Genomic DNA, 17,353 nt, shown 5'->3' with positions numbered 1-17,353 from the left:
TAATACTGGATCAACAATCACATCCAGGTAATAGATCGGGTAGATGCACAGGGTCACCTGCCCAGAGTAGGGGAATCGAGGACCAGAGGACATGGGTTCAAGGTGAAGGGGAAAAGATTAAATAGGGATCCATAGGGTAGCTTTGGGTGTATGGAACAAGCTGCCAGAGGAGGTAGTTGATGCTAGGACTATCCTATCGTTTAAGGAACAGATAGACAGGTACATGGATAGAACAGTTTTAGAGGGATATGGACCAAGCGCAGGCAAGTGGGACTAGTGTAGCTGGGACATTGTTGCCAGTGTGAGCAAGTTGGGCCAAAGGGCCTGTTTCCACACTATCAATCTATGACATCCAACACAAGAGAAACAGAATAGAATGGTTGCCTTTTATTGAAGTCTCCCTCCAAAGAGTGAGTGGGCAATGTCACCGATTCATAGTTTGTTTCTTTGCCTAATAGTTGCAGAATAATAGCATCTGAGCCAAAGTATAACCAGAATGGTTTTATTGAGCGTGTAAAAGGACGCCTGCTCCCATTTTATGTTCTCCGACCATGATTTAAGCATACTGTGATTCTGCAGATTTATGGCTTTTTTATCCCAATCTAAACAGATTCAACCAACATTCTATGAAGAGAAAGATTTAATGCCTCAGGTCAATTAACTGGAGAATTAAGAAGACAAATGTGTTGTACGTTGCTATAGGCGGGTACCAAGATTGTCCACATGACAATGCTGTTGGAGCTGTTAATGCACAAGACCGCTCAGAAAACATGTTAAACCTAATTTACCTCCCACAACTGCAGACCATGCTAGAAACATTTGATGATCTTACAAAGGACAGAGCTCCCATCTTGAAGATAGACACAAAATGCTGGAGTAACTCAGCAGGACAGGCAGCATCTCTGGAGAGAAGGAATGAATGGCCTGTTAACTTCTTGATTATGCACAAAAAAGCAACAAATGTTTTACCCAAAAAGACAAAATAGTTTTATTAAACATTTTATCCTCAGCTGTTAACAAAAATCAACATTACTAAATAACCTAGGCAATACACATACAAGTACTCAAAGAAAAACAATAAAATCTGAATTTATAAATAAAAATCGTTCAGGTTTCAAAATTAACCCATGTTTCCAAGCTGGTCAGAATTTCTTAATTTGAGTATGTTGTTGCATCAGTTCAGCATTAGAAGATAAGTGGAGTTGATTAGTTATTTCATGATCACATTGTGTTTCATAGGTATAAACCAAGGCCTTTGAATAGTTATAACTTTCACATCCAAGTCAAATGGCATATGAAGACCTGGCCATGTATCCAAGCTACAATTCAGCAGATGTATTACATCAGCACTGAATTTGCATTGGTTGATCAGTTCCAACCTTTCCAGAAACCAAGCAAGCTCCAATTCCACAGAAATAGTGCACGTCAAGTTATATTTTAAAATCACACATTTACAAAAACCAATGAAACTTCACAACAATGACTTTAGAAACTAGATATCAATAAAGTAAAGAAAATAGTTGGAATAATTTGCTGAGCCAAAGCTATTGCAAGTTGGAACTAAATCACTTGCCCAGATAAAGCCCGTGTTATTTTTCCTACTTGCCGTTTAGTTTTTTTAAAACTTGACAATGTAAGCAAACAAATACACAAAAAAAAGATAATATGATGAAGGGGTCTAACCTCAAATCCTCATGACTGATTTAGTACAAGCTTGTATTATGCGCAAACAATTTTTTGGTAAACAAGACTAGACTACTATCAATAAAATGAATCAAAAGTACATTTCATATTTATGTATTTAATCAATGCATCCCAAGGTTCCAGGACCAATGCACAGGTCAGTTCAAATCACTTGCAGTCAATGGGAAATAAACAAATTGAACTTTATACGACAAGTGCAGGTTTAAAAAAAAAAACAAAAAAAACTTGGGGGCAATAACTGTACATCCAAACATTTCTCCACAATATCCTTCAGTTACACACATCCTGCAGTTAATTTTCCTCATCATCTGTAGAATAGGAATGCCATGTCAATCTCTCTTCGTAAAATGCAATCACAACCTGTGGACACTTAACATTGGCTTCCTTGGATGGGACCAGATCGGCATCATCAGAATCCTTCCTAATAGGGAGTTAAATGAGAAACATTTATACGATGTTTAGTTATATAAAAAGCATTCTAAAGACAACATTTTGAAAGTAGACTTTGATTTAATGACAAACCTGTGCATAAAAGTAATTCAGATGACCGAGTGTAAATGCTAAAATCAATGCAACAGTCAAACCAAGTCTAAAGCATTTAAGCACATGGGGCAATTTTCGCGCGGACATAAAATGGACAATGAATTAAAATTTGCCTTAGCTTCATCACTAAAATCCCACATGTGCTAGAAATAAGACCTGTACAGTAAAATCAGATGCATCTCAATTAAAACCATTTTCCAATACAATGTTTAAATTTGACCACAAGAGGCCACTAGTTTAAAAAGAGTAAAACAAAACACTTTGTTTTATTGAAATCTGAATAAAAATACACAAATTTTCAACATGTATATAAAAAAAGATTCATTTTTATATATATTTTTCCAGTTCTGATGACTACCAACCAGTAGCTCCAACATCAACCCCATAATGGAATACTTCAAAAGAATGTTAATCATCCACATTGGCGCCAATCTTTCAGGCCCCATGGCATGCAAAGGCTTGGGGCCTGCAAGGTTTGCAAAAAATAGCTCCAAGAAGGACAATCTCTCTTGCGATACATTCAGCCAGATCACTTTGACAGGAACACTTATCAGGATCCTATTCATTAACCACAGCTCAGCCGTGATCACCATATAATAGTTTACAAATATCAAATGACTTAAAATGGCCCAAGAAAAATAAAATGAAATTCTCAACTAAAATGGAAAATAAACTAATTCACAACATAGTTCTTACCACTTCATCAGAAACATCAATTCGCCACTCGAGTCAGTTGCACCAATGATGCGTTCTGGCTCCAATCCTCTGGCAAAACCTCTTGGTTGATTGTCAGTCTTAGGAGGGAAAAAAATTGTTATTCATTAGCATGCATCAAAAATTGAAGTTGTGTAAAACGTGAATGAACAAACTAAGAAACTGTATAATACCTTGCAGAATATTAATAGGCAAGGGTAGCAAAGAAATTGAAGATCAGAGAAACAAAGAGGCAAGTAACAATTCAAACACCAAGGTAGAGAGGCTCAGTAGTGTTCTGCATTGCGGCCAGGACGCATGTCGGAACGGATGGCAGGCCACATCTATCACGTGTACACATGGATCCCGCCTCGGATGGCAGGCATCAAATCACGTGTTCACATAGATCCCGCCCCTTCGAGGACGCCATCCAGAGCACTGGCCCCTAGGTACGAGCAATCGCGAACAGGGCGTACCTATGGACCACTGCCTTGGCTCTGTCCAGAAGGCGGTGGCTCAAATACTCACACTCTCTCGTCCCGGCCTACTGACAACGCCGATCCCGACTGTGAAGCTCAAATACTCACTCACTCATCCCCGGCCTATTGACAACCCAAATCCTAACACAGAAGGTGCGCAGCTGTGCCAGCGGCTTTGCGCTCGATGCGGTACAGCCAAAGCTCGGCGGCCGCCAGCGCAGGCCTCCTTGTGTCACCATGCCTGGGGGCCGGGGCCTCAGGAGATACCAGAGATGACGGAAGTCTGTGGGCTGGATAATTACGGGGGGGGGGAGAGAAAAAACCGCCTGCGGGCCAGATGATTTTGGGTTATGGGCCACATTACCCCTGCTTTATGTGATACCATTTGGTGATGTGTGAGACATTTGGTTCACTTTCCAAAGAATGGCCCTATTAATCTTTCATTGGCTCCATCTCAATGACATGTGCAAACTGATTAAAATCATGCCAAACTCTGCTAGTTCCTCTGCATCATTACTAAGTTGCAAACTGCACATCACATCTGTCATTATTGCTTCCATGAAGACAAACATTTCAATTTAACAAAAAGTCTTGTTCACCAGCACAACACTATTTTTTATAGGTTTAGCCTCCACGATCTGAACTCTTAACACATAGAAATCTATAATGGAAACCTATTTGATCATTAGCATCCTGTTAATTTTGTCACGACAAGAAACAGAATGTGTGAAAGTTTAAAGGGCCTGACCCACTTGCCGATTTTTTCAGCGACTGCCGGCAAAATTGACTGACGCATCAGGTCACCAAAAAATTTGCGGCGTGATGACGTATGACGCGCGGTGTTTTTCTTTTGTCGTGCTGGATTTTGAAATGTTCAAAATCATTTGTGACCCTGATATGACGCCTGCAGTGGCCGAAAAAAAAAATCGCCAAGTGGGACAGACCCTGAACTTTCCTATCCCATCCCTCATTCTTGTAAACTACTGCATACCTTTCTCCCCACACCTCTACAACTTTTAAAATGCTCTACAATCTTTCATTCTAATCTAATCCTTTAATCCCTTTGCACCGCAACTAACATTAGAACACCTTCAAACATCTGGCATTCATTCATGTTTTAAGTGCATCTTTTACCATACAACTAATAACTTAAATTTCACCAAAAATTAAACATCAAAATTTTAAAATCCAAAATTGCACATGACCAACTCTACTGCTAGTTTAGAATATAAATCACATTGAATCGCATCGTTGATTACCCTGAAACAAAAACAAGCGGTCTCACTTACAACTTCAAATTGACATCCAAATATTAAATAGTAAATTCATAATTAGCTAGCCATTATGCAGGTGGCAATAAAATGTAAATTGGCAGCAGACACATAATATGAATTTATACCATCTGCTACATACTTCCCAACTGACTAGGTTTTCACTGGTGGGGTGGAATGGGAATAGCTAAATGCCTGAGGCCCAAAAGTACCCCACAGAGACCAAATTTATGCACTCAATGAAACACAAGAGACATGTCCAAGGAGCACAATTGTTTATCATGAGTGAGAAATAGTGCAGTTGCAGTTTTATTGTAAACAGCAAAGGTAATTTATATCATTTAGACTCAATGTAAACAAGTTGCATCAGCTGACTCCGTTCTGAAAACATCAATCCAAAAAAGTCTCTTACCGGGTCCTTTTTCTTTTTTGGCTTGTTTTCTTCACTTTCATTTTCGGAAACAGATTTTCGTTTGAATGCATCTGTACGCTCTTTGGTGGCTTTTTGGGAATCTAGAAATTCCTGGATCAATTCTGGACAATCCAAATTGTCCTCTGGCTCCCACGTATTATCAGCACTAAAACAAATTCATAATATAATCAAGTAAAAGCTTACTCAAAAAAGCCCGATTCCCATTAAACAAAGTAGATTTATTCCAAAAGCAGAAGCGCAAAGGGCAGATCTAACCCTTTCAAATTAACGACATTAACAGCAAACCTTAACAGAAGTAACTTGTACTAGTACTAGTACAGCAATGAAGCAAGCAGAATGTTGAGTAGCTTTAAACCTAGCATTCTGGTATTGGTGACATAACATCCATCCTCTTAACAAAATAGTTCACTTTTTATATAGCTTAACTTTTATTCTTCTTATACTCGTTAAGGACAAATAAAGTGCATCCATATTGGAAACATACATGAAACTAGAAAAAGTGTCGAAACAGTCAATGGCAGGTATTAAGGAAATGAAAGGTTGCTGTACCAGACATTTGCTCTGTACGAATATTATTGTGCATTAAAATATTAAGTGCACTTACACCAGGGACATCAACCCGATTTTAATGTTGAACAGAGTTTATGAGTTGAATGACAAAAGATTATGAAACCTGAACTCTAGTTTAACACCAGCATTGTTGTATAGTGATAAAACATTATCAATGGCCATCTTTATCCAATGTCCTTCAGGAACTGAGACAAATGTAATATGCAGTGTGGAAATAGTCCTTTAGCCCAACCAGTCCACACAAGCCTCTTTCATCTAATCAAATGACACGTCATTCTCCAATGCATCAACACTATTCCCTCAATGAGGCTATATTACAATGTTCTGATTCTCTAGCTTTTTTTGTGATTATCTAGTATTGATAGCTGTTCAGCACGTAGTTGCAAATCGTGTAACGTTTATTTTTCCTTTAAATCCTGTTATAATCTTAAAGACCTCTTAGCACTCAGCACCCTGTACACTCACATTATCCTACACATCAGGGCCAATTCACAGAAGTCAATTAACCTACAAACAGTAGACCTTTGGAGTGTGGGAGGAAACCGGAGAAAATCTGAAAAAAAGGTTAGCACTCAGTTAAGATTGAACTCGGGTTTCTAGTGCTAGAAGGCAGAAACTTTACCACTGCGCTGCACCACAACTTTTAATTCTACCCAGAGAGAAAGAAAGATTAATGCTTGGCTTGCTCACTTTGCAAAACTGTCCTGTTGAAATAGGATTCAACTGTTAGTGATAGCAAAAGGATTTGAGTATAGGAGCAGGGAGGTTCTACTGCAGTTGTACAGGGTCTTGGTGAGACCACACCTGGAGTATTGCGTACAGTTTTGGTCTCCAAATCTGAGGAAGGACATTCTTGCCATAGAGGGAGTGCAGAGAAGGTTCACCAGACCAGATTCCTGGGATGTCAGGACTGTCTTATGAAGAAAGACTGGATAGACTTGGCTTATACTCTCTAGAATTTAGGAGATTGAGAGGGGATCTTATAGAAACTTACAAAATTCTTAAGGGGTTGGGACAGGCTAGATGCAGGAAGATTGCTCCCGATGTTGGGGAAGTCCAGGACAAGGGGACACAGCTTAAGGATAAGGGGGAAATCCTTTAAAACCGAGATGAGAAGAACCTTTTTCACACAGAGAGTGGTGAATCTGTGGAACTCTCTGCCGCAGAGGGTAGTCGATGCCAGTTCATTGGCTATAATTAAGAGGGAGTTAGATGTGGCCCTTGTGGCTAAGGGGATCAGAGGGTATGGAGAGAAGGCAGGTACGGGATACTGAGTTGGATGATCAGCCATGATCATATTGAATGGTGGTGCAGGATCGAAGGGCCGAACTCCTTGCACCTAATTTCTATGTTTCTATAGATACATTTTGGTGAGATCTTTGTGTCTCTATCAAATCCAGACTCTTGCCGTCCAAATACGTTGTCTCTCTATTCCTCCAACTCATTCACCCACTTTGAACCTTGCATGTGTCTTCTGCAAGATCGTTAAACATCCATCTGAAATGAATTGGTTCTCCTATGTATTTAGTGTCCACCTCTTTACTAATTTCATATTACTACAAATTTAAAAATTATAGGAGCCAAATGTTGCAAATAAAGTGCGTGACTCAATTATACCATTTTGATTGCATACCTATTTTTTTTAAGCAGATCGGAATAAATATAATGGCCAGTGGGTAACTTTAAAATATTAGAAGATTGCTAGTTTTTGTCAGTGGTGTGGAATCAATCTTTACATAAGAAGGATTTCACAGCACCATGTACAGCAACATATTGTAAAATCACTTCCACTAATAATCCTGCAACATGAAAGAAAGACACTATCAATGGACATTGAATTTCATGATCAATTAACCAGTAAGGCACAAAAAAAAATCAAGTAATTTGGAAATGTTTCTACAATTATGGGTGGAAGTGGAGACCTTTCAATTATGAGTGTTACAAAAGAATACTTGATTTATTTCCAAACTGAAACTGTCTATCTGTAGAATTTCAAATCAAAATGGTATGCCCATTTCACCGTCCAGCATTCAAACAGAGTAAAAAAAGATTGCTTTTGCAGTAAAGATCCTTACTCTGTAAAACCTTTCCACTTCAAAAGATATTCAACCCTTCCTTGTACAACTCGTCTGTCTAACACTCGTTCAACAATATATTCTTCAGGCTGAACATCTTCAGATTTTTTTGTCTTGCTACCTTGTTTCTTTCCCATTTTTGCTGCAAAAAAAAAAAAAGACGATAAAACACAAAGTGTGCAGTAGCAGAAAATATTTGAATATTTACTTTTAAACAATCTAAATTAACAAAAAAACAATTTATGCTACATGGCCCCATGTTTCCCTTTATCTTACAAAAGGAGCCCAAGCTAAGGTTGGAATTTGGATTTGAATAGTGTTCCAGTTTTCTCCATTATCAACTGTTAAGTTGAATGGAACATGCTTACATTATGGCACAGGCCAACAATGTAGGAGATTAAGGTATCTACACAAAAGCTTTGCCATTAAGTATTGAAAAACTGACCACTGGCAGCTCCTCAAATCCATGTACTGCAGCTAGTTAGCCCTAAAGACAAGCACTTGTACAAAAGTGAAAGTGCATGCTTGCAGGAATATTACAGTTTGAAGCTACAAGAATATGGGAAAACTGCACTAATCGGGTGGTTTACCAGTTGGCAAAAAACAAATCCACAAAAGCTTAAGAAAATTTGATTTCATCCAAGTAATCTGTGAACATTACCCCTTAGATTATTTCTTATAGATTTTAAGTCTCTAAAATTAACACCTTAGTGTATGCTTTGCACATTGTTATTTTAATTTCGTATAAGATTGGATTGTATCCGAACATACACAAACATAAGGTTTCTTAACACATGGAAACACTAAATGCCTATTTTCTCTTGCAAGTACTGTAAAATAATCTCCCATGGGCAAAGCAAATGACTTAAGCAGTAACTCAAAACTATTACATAAAAAATATGCAGATTCTAAATGAAAGTAGTTGAAATTACAAATCAACATGCATGTGCTTAAGATGCATCACTACTTTACAAAATAAAAACAAATTTCACACTACAAAAAGTCAATATTAAGAAATGCAAATATCATAAAACATTAACTTTCAAAGTGGGGCTGCCACCCCCAAGTAGGACAGAGGATATTTTAAACAAAAATAGGCTATTATCTCCACTCGTTTAAATAAACTCCACTCTGCATACCAAATTTGGGTACGGCACTTGGGTAAAATGGGTGTTAAGAACATCTGAAATCTAGTGTCAAAAATTACTGATTTCTAATCTGATAGGCTTAAATTTAAAGTTGCTTGATAATAAAGGCCAATTACAAATGTTTAAATACGACCCATTTCTGAATCACTAACAATAATGTTGCTCTGACTTATTTTTCCTTACCAGATTCACCTCTTGAAGCAAATACATACAGAGAAAATAGGCAGAGATAAATTACTGGAGGAACTCAGTGGTTCGACCAGTATCTGTGGAGGGAGTGGACAGACGACATACAGGGTGTGGACCCGTATTCAGACCGATGGAGTAGGGGTGAGAAAATGGTGGGGGAATTGGGTCTCTTTGAGCTTCCTCCCCACACTCCATCAGTCTAAAGGTTCCCAACACAAAACGTCATATTTCTATTCCCTCCACAGATGCTGCTTGACCTGCTGAGTTTCTCTAGCACTTGGATTTTTTTTTTAATCTAAGCACATCGAGGCAACGTGCTGCAATGAACACAAAACAAACTTGCTCTTGCTTAAGCTCAGAACAAGTTTTCAGGTAATGCCGTTGGGCTAGGGAAGGAGAAACTGGTCAGCCACACTGCCAAGTAATATTCATTTGTAATTTCTGGGGGAACCATTTATGCATACAAAACAAAAATGTCTCAACTGAAGTCAGCTGTGGTGTTTTCTTTCTTCCCCCACTTTGAAATCTGAAATCCCAACACTGTCAGTCCCCAGAACCACTGGTAGCATTAAAACAATATTTCCAATCATTGAACAACAAGAAGCAACAGTTGGAAAACTCAGTAATTTCTTCACCATACCATATTTCTACATAGTGATCTGCCAAAGCACTAAGAGCCCACAGTAGTGGGTCTAAGACAACCTTGCAACAATGGGTGCACAATATTGGGCTATTTTATAGTTTATAGTTTTATAGTAAACAAAAGAGCAGATGGAGGAACTCAGCAGGTCAGGCAGTATCTGGAGAGAAATGAACAATGTTTATGGTTGAAATTCTTCATCTAGACTGAAAGAGTGGTGGGAATGTCGCCAGTATTAGGGCAGGGCGAGGAGGGTAAGCGGAGCTGGCAATAGGTGGATACAGCTGAGGGGAGTTTGAATCTTGTCCGGGAACATTACCATCTGGTTTGGGAATTGCTCTGCCAAGGACAAGAAGGCTCTGCAGAGAGTAGTGCGTTCGGCCGAACGCACTATGGGAACTTCACTCGCCCCCCTGCAGGAACTATACAACAGGAGGTGCAACTCCAGAGCAAATAAAATCATGGGAGACCCCTTCCACCCCTGCAACGGACTGTTCCAGCTGCTACGGTCAGGCAAACGCCTCCGTTGCCATGCGGTGAAAACGGAGAGGTTGAGGAGTTTCTTCCCAGAGGCAATCCGGACTGTAAATGCCTATCTCACCAGGGACTAACTCTACTGAACGTTTTTCCTTCCATTATTTATTATGTAAAAGAATATGTGTGTTATGATTGTGTTTATAATTTGTTTGGTTGTTTTGTTGTTTGTCTTTTGCACAAAAGTCCGCGAGCATTGCCACTTTCATTTCACTGCGCATCTCGTATGTGCATGTGACAAATAAACTTGACTTGACTTGAATAGCAGATAATAATCAGGTGGGGAGGGAATGGTGGAGATAGTAACTGAGGTTTGGAGGGGAGAAATGTATAAACAGATGCAGATTCTGGAATCCGATAGTAGAAAGGAAGGGTGGTAGCAGATGTGAAGGAGGGAGGGGAGGGGGGGGGGGGGGGGGGGGGTGAGCAGAGGGGATCAGTAGGAAAGTATGAAGGAGGAGGAAAGAAATTGGGGGAATGGGGTGTGTCCATAAGGTGGAAAAATTGGAATCTGGAGCCAATCAGGGTAGATCAGAGGACAAAGTGGGTTACCTGAAATTGGAGCATTCAATGCTCATGCCATTGGATTGCAGACTACCAGAGCAGAATATCAATGGCTGTTCCATGGCGATGGTGGACTCAAAGTAGACACATTGATATAGGGATGGGGAGGGGAAAAGTGTTCGGCAATTAGGAGATCCAGATGGTCAGTTTTCAGCATGGAGGTGCTGAGCAAAGCAGTCACTTACTCTGCTTTTGGTTATTAAACTTTGCCCACACCTTCCACCCTACCAGCCGTCACATACAACGAATAATCCCCCGACATTTTCGTCACCTCCAATGTGATCCCACCACTGGCCACATCTTCCCATCTCCTCCCGTCAGCTTTCCAGAGACGACTCCCTCCGTAACTCCCTGGTCAATTCGTCCCTTCCCACCCAAACCTCCCCTTGCAACCGCAGGAAATGCTACACTCGTCGCTTTACCTCCCCCTCGACTCCATTCAAGGACCCAAGCTGTCTTTCCAGGTGCGGCAGAGGTTCACCTGCACCCCCAACCTCACATATTGCATCTGCTGCTCTACATCGGTGAGACCAAGCGTAGGCTTGGCGATCGCTTCGCCCAACACCTCCACTCGGTTCGCATTAACCTACCTGATCTCCCGGTGGCTCAGCACTTCAACTCCCCCGCCCATTCCGAATCTGACCTTTCTGTCCTGGGCCTCAACCATGGCCAGAGTGAGGACAACCATAAATTGGAGGAGCAGCACCTCGTATTTCTCTTGGGCAGTTTACACCCCAGCGGTATGAACATTGACTTCTCTAATTTCAGGTAGTCCCAACTGTCTCCTCCCTTTCTCAGCTCTCCCTCAGCCCACTGTTTCCGCCTCTTCCTTTCTTCTTCCCGCCCCCCCACCCTTACATCAGTCTGAAGAAGTCTCGACCCGAAATGGTGTCCATTTCGTTTGCTCCATAGATGCTGCCTCACCCGCCGAGTTTCTCCAGCATTTTTGTCTACCTACTCTGCTTTTGGTATCACTTAACTGAAAGAGGCCACACTAGAGCATTGAATGCAAAATATAAGATTGGTGAAGGTGCAAGTGCATTTGTCTCACCTGCCAAGTCTAACAGCACTTCATATGCCGCCTGCGTCTACAATCCAACTTACGAACACTGATTTCTCCAACTATAGTTATCCTGCACCCCGCTCTGTCACTTTATCTCCTCCCCCCCCCCCCCCCCCCCCCCATCTACCCTGGTCCTCTCTCACTACATTTTCCCTCACCCGAATCCCATCGTCTTCTCTTTCCCCCCGACCCCCCCCCCCTTTCCATTGGGCCCTCTCTTCCCCACCACTGCTTACCCCCTTTCAGTCTTCATATTATTTTCCAGAATGCAGTCTTTTATTCTCGTTTTTATCCTCTTCCCTCCCCTTCTTGCTTTTCTGCCAATCAACCCATCCTCACCATTATCCACATTGCTTGTCAGCTCTCCCCCCACCACCTAATACTAGCTACTTCCTCTCTTCTCTCAGTCTAGAATGATCTCAACCCAAAACGTTGACGGTCCATTTTGTTCCACTACTTTACCAGCTGAATTCTTCCTGCTGCTCTCCTTTTCTTGCAGCAGATCTCAGCATCTGCAGCCTGATGTTCTTCAATTCTAATTTATGAAGATGGTTAGCTCATCAAGGTAATGCACTGAATAGTTGAGCTGTACAATCAAAGTTCCTGGTTAGAATACTGGTCTATTTTAAAAGCAATTCCTAACTGCACAGCAAGATACAACTTGTCTGGTTCCTTCCATCTACATCCGGGACACCTTATATATTCTCAACAGTTCAACTTCCAATTCAACTTCGAATTTGTCCTCTCCCTCAACATTTCTTTTGATTCCGCTCACCTTCACTCAAATGAGTGTCAGCTATTTTTGCTGGCTATGTTAAACATTACAAACATACTCCAGCACCACACTCCAACTCTTTCTCTCCTACAAGGTCGACTGCATATGGACTGCCTCTTGCACTCGTGCAGAACTCATCTATTTCAACCAACTTCCACCCTATCCTCAAGTTCACTTGGACCATCTCTGCCGCATCTCACTTTTTTCTTCCAATTATGGAGAAAGTCTATCCAGGTATCTATGTCTCTCTTTCGAAGTTTATTTGTCTCAGTTGACAATAGACAATGGGTGCAGGACTAGGCCATTCGGCCCTTCGAGCCAGCACTATTCAATGCGACCATGGCTGATCATCCCCAATCAGTACTTACGTTCCTGCCTTCGCCCCATATCCCGACTCCGCTGTCTTTAAGTGCCATATCTAGCTCTCTTGAAAGTATCCAGAGAACTGGCCCCCACCACCCTCTGAGGCACAGAATTCTACACTCACAACTCTCTATGTGAAAAAGTGTTTCCTCATTTCCATTCTAAATGGCTTACCCCATATTATTAAACTGTGGCCCCTGGTTCTGGACTCCCCCAACATCGGGAACATGTTTCCTGCCTCTAGCGTGTCCAAACCCTTAATAATCATATTCTCTCAGCATATGACATTCCTAGCCCAGTTGAGGCCTAGGACATGAGATGTCAGATGCATTAGCACATCCGAGGTCCTCTCTTCAGGACATTTATGGATGGAGCCCTCATCCGCTTCTCCTTGCAATTTTGCTCTCATACCCTCATTACCAAAGTAGAACAGTGACAGAGACCAGAATTCCCTCTGTCCTTATCGTGGACCTCAACTGCCGCAGCATCCAACATCATTCTCCAACATTTCCGCTGCCTTCAACGAACTTCGGCCAAGTCACATCTTCCCCTTACCACCCGTTTTTGCTTTTCTGCTGAGACCACTCTCCACGACTCCTTAGTTCGCTCACCCCTCCGCAGCTGCCCCCCTCTTTCCTCTGTACTTTCCTCTGCATGCACAAGGGGCGCAACACCTGTCCTGATATTTCCTCCCCATCTCCATTCAGAGGCCTATAGAGCGCTTCCATGCGAGACAAAGATCGACATGCACAACTGACAATCTATTGGATTCAGTGTTCTTTATGTGGCCGAACACCGTCGCTCAGTCCTCCAGGACCAACACAAACTCCTGGTTGCTAGCCACTTCAATTCTTCTTCCCATTCCTGCCTGCCTTTGTCCTCCTCCACTGCCAGATTGAGTATACACACAAAATTGGAGGAACAGAACCTGATGTTCAGCATACGTAGCCCACATCCCAACAGCATGAACATTAAATTCTTCAGTTTCAACCACTCCCCTTATCCATCCACCCAGCTCTCCCCTGCACACATTTCATTAAACTTTCCTCCACTGATGTCGCCCGCTTCCTTTCCCCTTCTCCATCACTCTGCCTCCCTACTGGGAACCCATTCATTCCCCTCCTTCAGCTTCGACATTTTACTCCCTACCTTTTTTAACATATTCCATCACCTGCAGTTCTTTGTTTTCTCTGCTGATCAGTTTCTGCCTCGGTTGCTACCCATACTTTGCTATCCCCAACTGATCCGCCTGCCCATCACTCCTCCTAATCTGGATCCACCTATCATTGCAGTTCTTATTCCCCCCCCCCCCCCCCCCCCTTACCAGTCCGTAGTATCCCTATCCAAACATTGTCTGTCCATATCGCTCCAGAGGCCACCCACAAAGTACAGTCTGTTTGTTACTCAAAATTCCAGCACTGACAGTCTCATGTAGAACTACCAGTCTTTAACTGATTCCCAAATGCGTAGAGATTAGGTAGGACAGAAATGAAGTTGGCCACAATGCTCATCACCTAGTGTGCATAGGCTAAATGATTACAACCAAAATGCAAATGGTCACTTAAAAAAGCCACTGGAGGAAAGCTAGTAATAACACTCCAATGAGCACAAGGAGTATAAAAATAAAGCAAAACTTACTTTCAAATTTAAACCCTGCAAGTCATTTTAAAATGGCTAACATTTTTAATTTACAGGGAGGGGAATAAACTAATTTGCCCCTCATCTTTCATCATGAAAATAAGGGCTGATAGCTGATCCAGTGGACTATGCAAGCAACTGACCCTATAAATAACTGTTACCACAGTTCTTCCCATTTTACACAATATAAAGCTAATTCCCACCAAAGTGTTAAGAAAAATAAACACAGTCTGCAAAACATGCCCAATGTATAGATTGCAGGATTTTCAGAAAAGGTTTTGTAGTTGTACTGATTCATACTACCTAGTGAAAGCATGCAAGTAAAACAAAAGTGGAAAAGAATTTCACACCTGGATGTCAGAACAGGATTAAAACTACCGAACCCATTCAAATTTTGAACTAGACATATCAAGATTGAATAAAATAGATTGATGAATGAGACTGCACATACTTATAATCTCAAACAACCCTTTTACAATTGCTTTTGTTAGTGGCATTAATAATCATTTCCTACTAACCAGGCCCTTCCTAAATCAGTTGTACAATTGACAAAAATAATTTTAAAAAGTTTCCCATGGCCCTCCACCAAATTTTGCAGATTTCTAATTAATAAAGTCTGCCATTTGCAAGTGTTTTTTAAACCACCTTTAACATTAAGAACAGCATAACAACTGCAGTGCCCATTTCATTGGATTGAATGCTTGTCTGGTACTCTAAGAAATTGTTAACTTCATTCTGTCCTCAAAATGGCAGATCTAGTAACATAGCACGAGTACATATTTTTATTTTGGAGCCTGGGAATTGACACACAAATTTTACTCAACGCTCAACTTAACATCAAATGATCATAAACTGTAAATGGGACATAACATGATGCATTGTCTTTATTATTTATAAACATGGATTAACTCACTAGTAGAAACAAGGCTAATAGGAGAAAAAAAGGATTCTTCAACCGTAGTCATCTTCTACTGTGTATCCGCCTACTCAATCAAGTCCTAGGAAAAAAATCAGTAGTTGCTCACACATAAATAAAGTCAACATTTTAAACACTTACATTTTGGTGTAATCAAGACAATAACAACTTTTAAAAACCTAATTAGAGTCTTTACATTATTTTAATTTAAAAAGGGACATAGTGTAAAATATCAAAATGTGTTTACAACTGACTGAAGCAGTCAACGGTCAACTTCCCGTACACTAAGAAGCCAAAACAAATTAATGAGTTTTATGATTCAAGCCGAAGTGCATCTAACAACCCAGGTTTTTAAAGAACTCGAGATAGAAACTGAAATGTGCTGCACATGGAATGTACACAGGACAACTTTAAACGTTTACTAAATTTTCCACTTGAGCAACCCGATTACAACCGTTCATACTATCACACTATTCATACTGTCCCAAAACGTCGCCTATTTCCTTCGCTCCATAGATGCTGCCTCACCCGCTGAATTTCTCCAGCATTTTTGTCTACCTTCGATTTTCTGCAGTTCCTTCTTAAACATACTATCATAGCCAATATTTTACCCCTATATCCAAATCATGCTGTTTTGTTCTCGGAAATAGTATAAACCAAGTTTAGTCTTTGGTTTATCTCAAATAAAAATTTGTCTTGAAATTAATATATTCAAGCTGTAAAGAATACCTAACTTGTTCGTTAAGGACTTTTCGCAAGATTGCGTCTCCTACCAGTCTGTTTACTAACTTTATTAACCAAACAACAATCGTAAATATAACATTCAACTTCCGCACAGATTCAGTTAAACAATGGCCCTACTTGTATTTCTAAATTAAATTAACCTAACAACAAGCCACATAAAGGAAACAAGATAATAAAAATGTGTTAAAAGAATCACTGGACCTGGCAAACACTAACGCAAATACCAAAGAACAAATCAGATCTGTTTTAGGTATCAGGCTTGAAAGAACGCGATGGCCACCCTCACGGAAAACAAAAACTAAACGACTACAACAAAGCACAGGCTCAAATAATTTTGATAATTGATAAAATATCCTTGGTGTGGCGACCCTACCCGCCCAAATCAAGCAGACAGAAAACTCTAGGCCTACACGAACCGCATCCACACAATGCAAACACAAGTTTATCAATTCGATAATCGGGCCCTAATTAGCACGTCTATGCGGCGCGGCTTCAGGGAGCTCCATGCAGCCGTAGCCATTGGAGCTTTGATGGCGGCCGGCTGGGAGCAAGCAAGGCCACCACCGCCGCCGCCGCCGCCTGCCTGATCGCTTGCCGCCCTACCTGCCCTTTTCGCTCTGTTCTGCTCTGTTCTGTTCTGCTCCGCTCTGTCTCTTCTCTGTCTCTTCTCTGTCTCTGCCTCTCGTCTCCGGCTCTCACTCTCGCTCGCTCACGGTCCCGCCAAAACCACGCGCTCACTCAATGCGCACGCGCAGGCTCAGCCAGGCTTCCCTTGTTGTTTATAATATTTAAATATCGGTTAATAACCAACTAACCAGTGGTTGTAAATTCAGAAAAAGCTAATCCAACATATGTGAGTTGAAAGAAAGAACGGACAGAAAAACTATTCATTTTTCTCGAGACTTCGGGCTTTGTCATGTGATCTGGGATAAACTGTTGGGAATTATTTAGCCAGACTTTATGAGCATATTTTGATTATTTTATAACTCTGTGTTGATGTTAAAAAATACA

The 17,353-nt window shown here is 41.0% G+C and overlaps 1 protein-coding gene across 2 annotated transcripts; it reads right to left on the bottom strand.

Annotated features, from left to right (window-relative positions):
* Positions 1–963: 963 nt before the first annotated feature.
* On the bottom strand, positions 964–17,091 carry LOC129711764 (chromobox protein homolog 3-like). 2 transcript variants are annotated; one of them, XM_055659698.1, is made up of 6 exons: positions 16,946–17,091; positions 15,596–15,680; positions 7,769–7,910; positions 5,103–5,268; positions 2,944–3,041; positions 964–2,125 (listed from the first exon to the last, which is right to left on the bottom strand). In XM_055659698.1, exons 2-6 carry the CDS (start codon positions 15,645–15,647, stop codon positions 1,996–1,998), a joined length of 588 nt encoding a protein of 195 aa, XP_055515673.1. In that variant the 5' UTR covers positions 15,648–15,680; positions 16,946–17,091; the 3' UTR covers positions 964–1,995. The 2 variants fall into 2 exon arrangements, with proteins under 2 accessions (XP_055515673.1, XP_055515680.1); XM_055659705.1 differs by lacking the exon at positions 15,596–15,680 and having other exon boundaries at positions 16,946–17,070.
* Between the last annotated feature and the right edge of the window lie 262 nt (positions 17,092–17,353).

Source organism: Leucoraja erinacea, chromosome 2, assembly GCF_028641065.1.
Source record: "Leucoraja erinacea ecotype New England chromosome 2, Leri_hhj_1, whole genome shotgun sequence".
Lineage (NCBI taxonomy): Eukaryota > Metazoa > Chordata > Chondrichthyes > Rajiformes > Rajidae > Leucoraja > Leucoraja erinaceus.
This window is presented reverse-complemented; position numbering and strand designations above follow the sequence as displayed.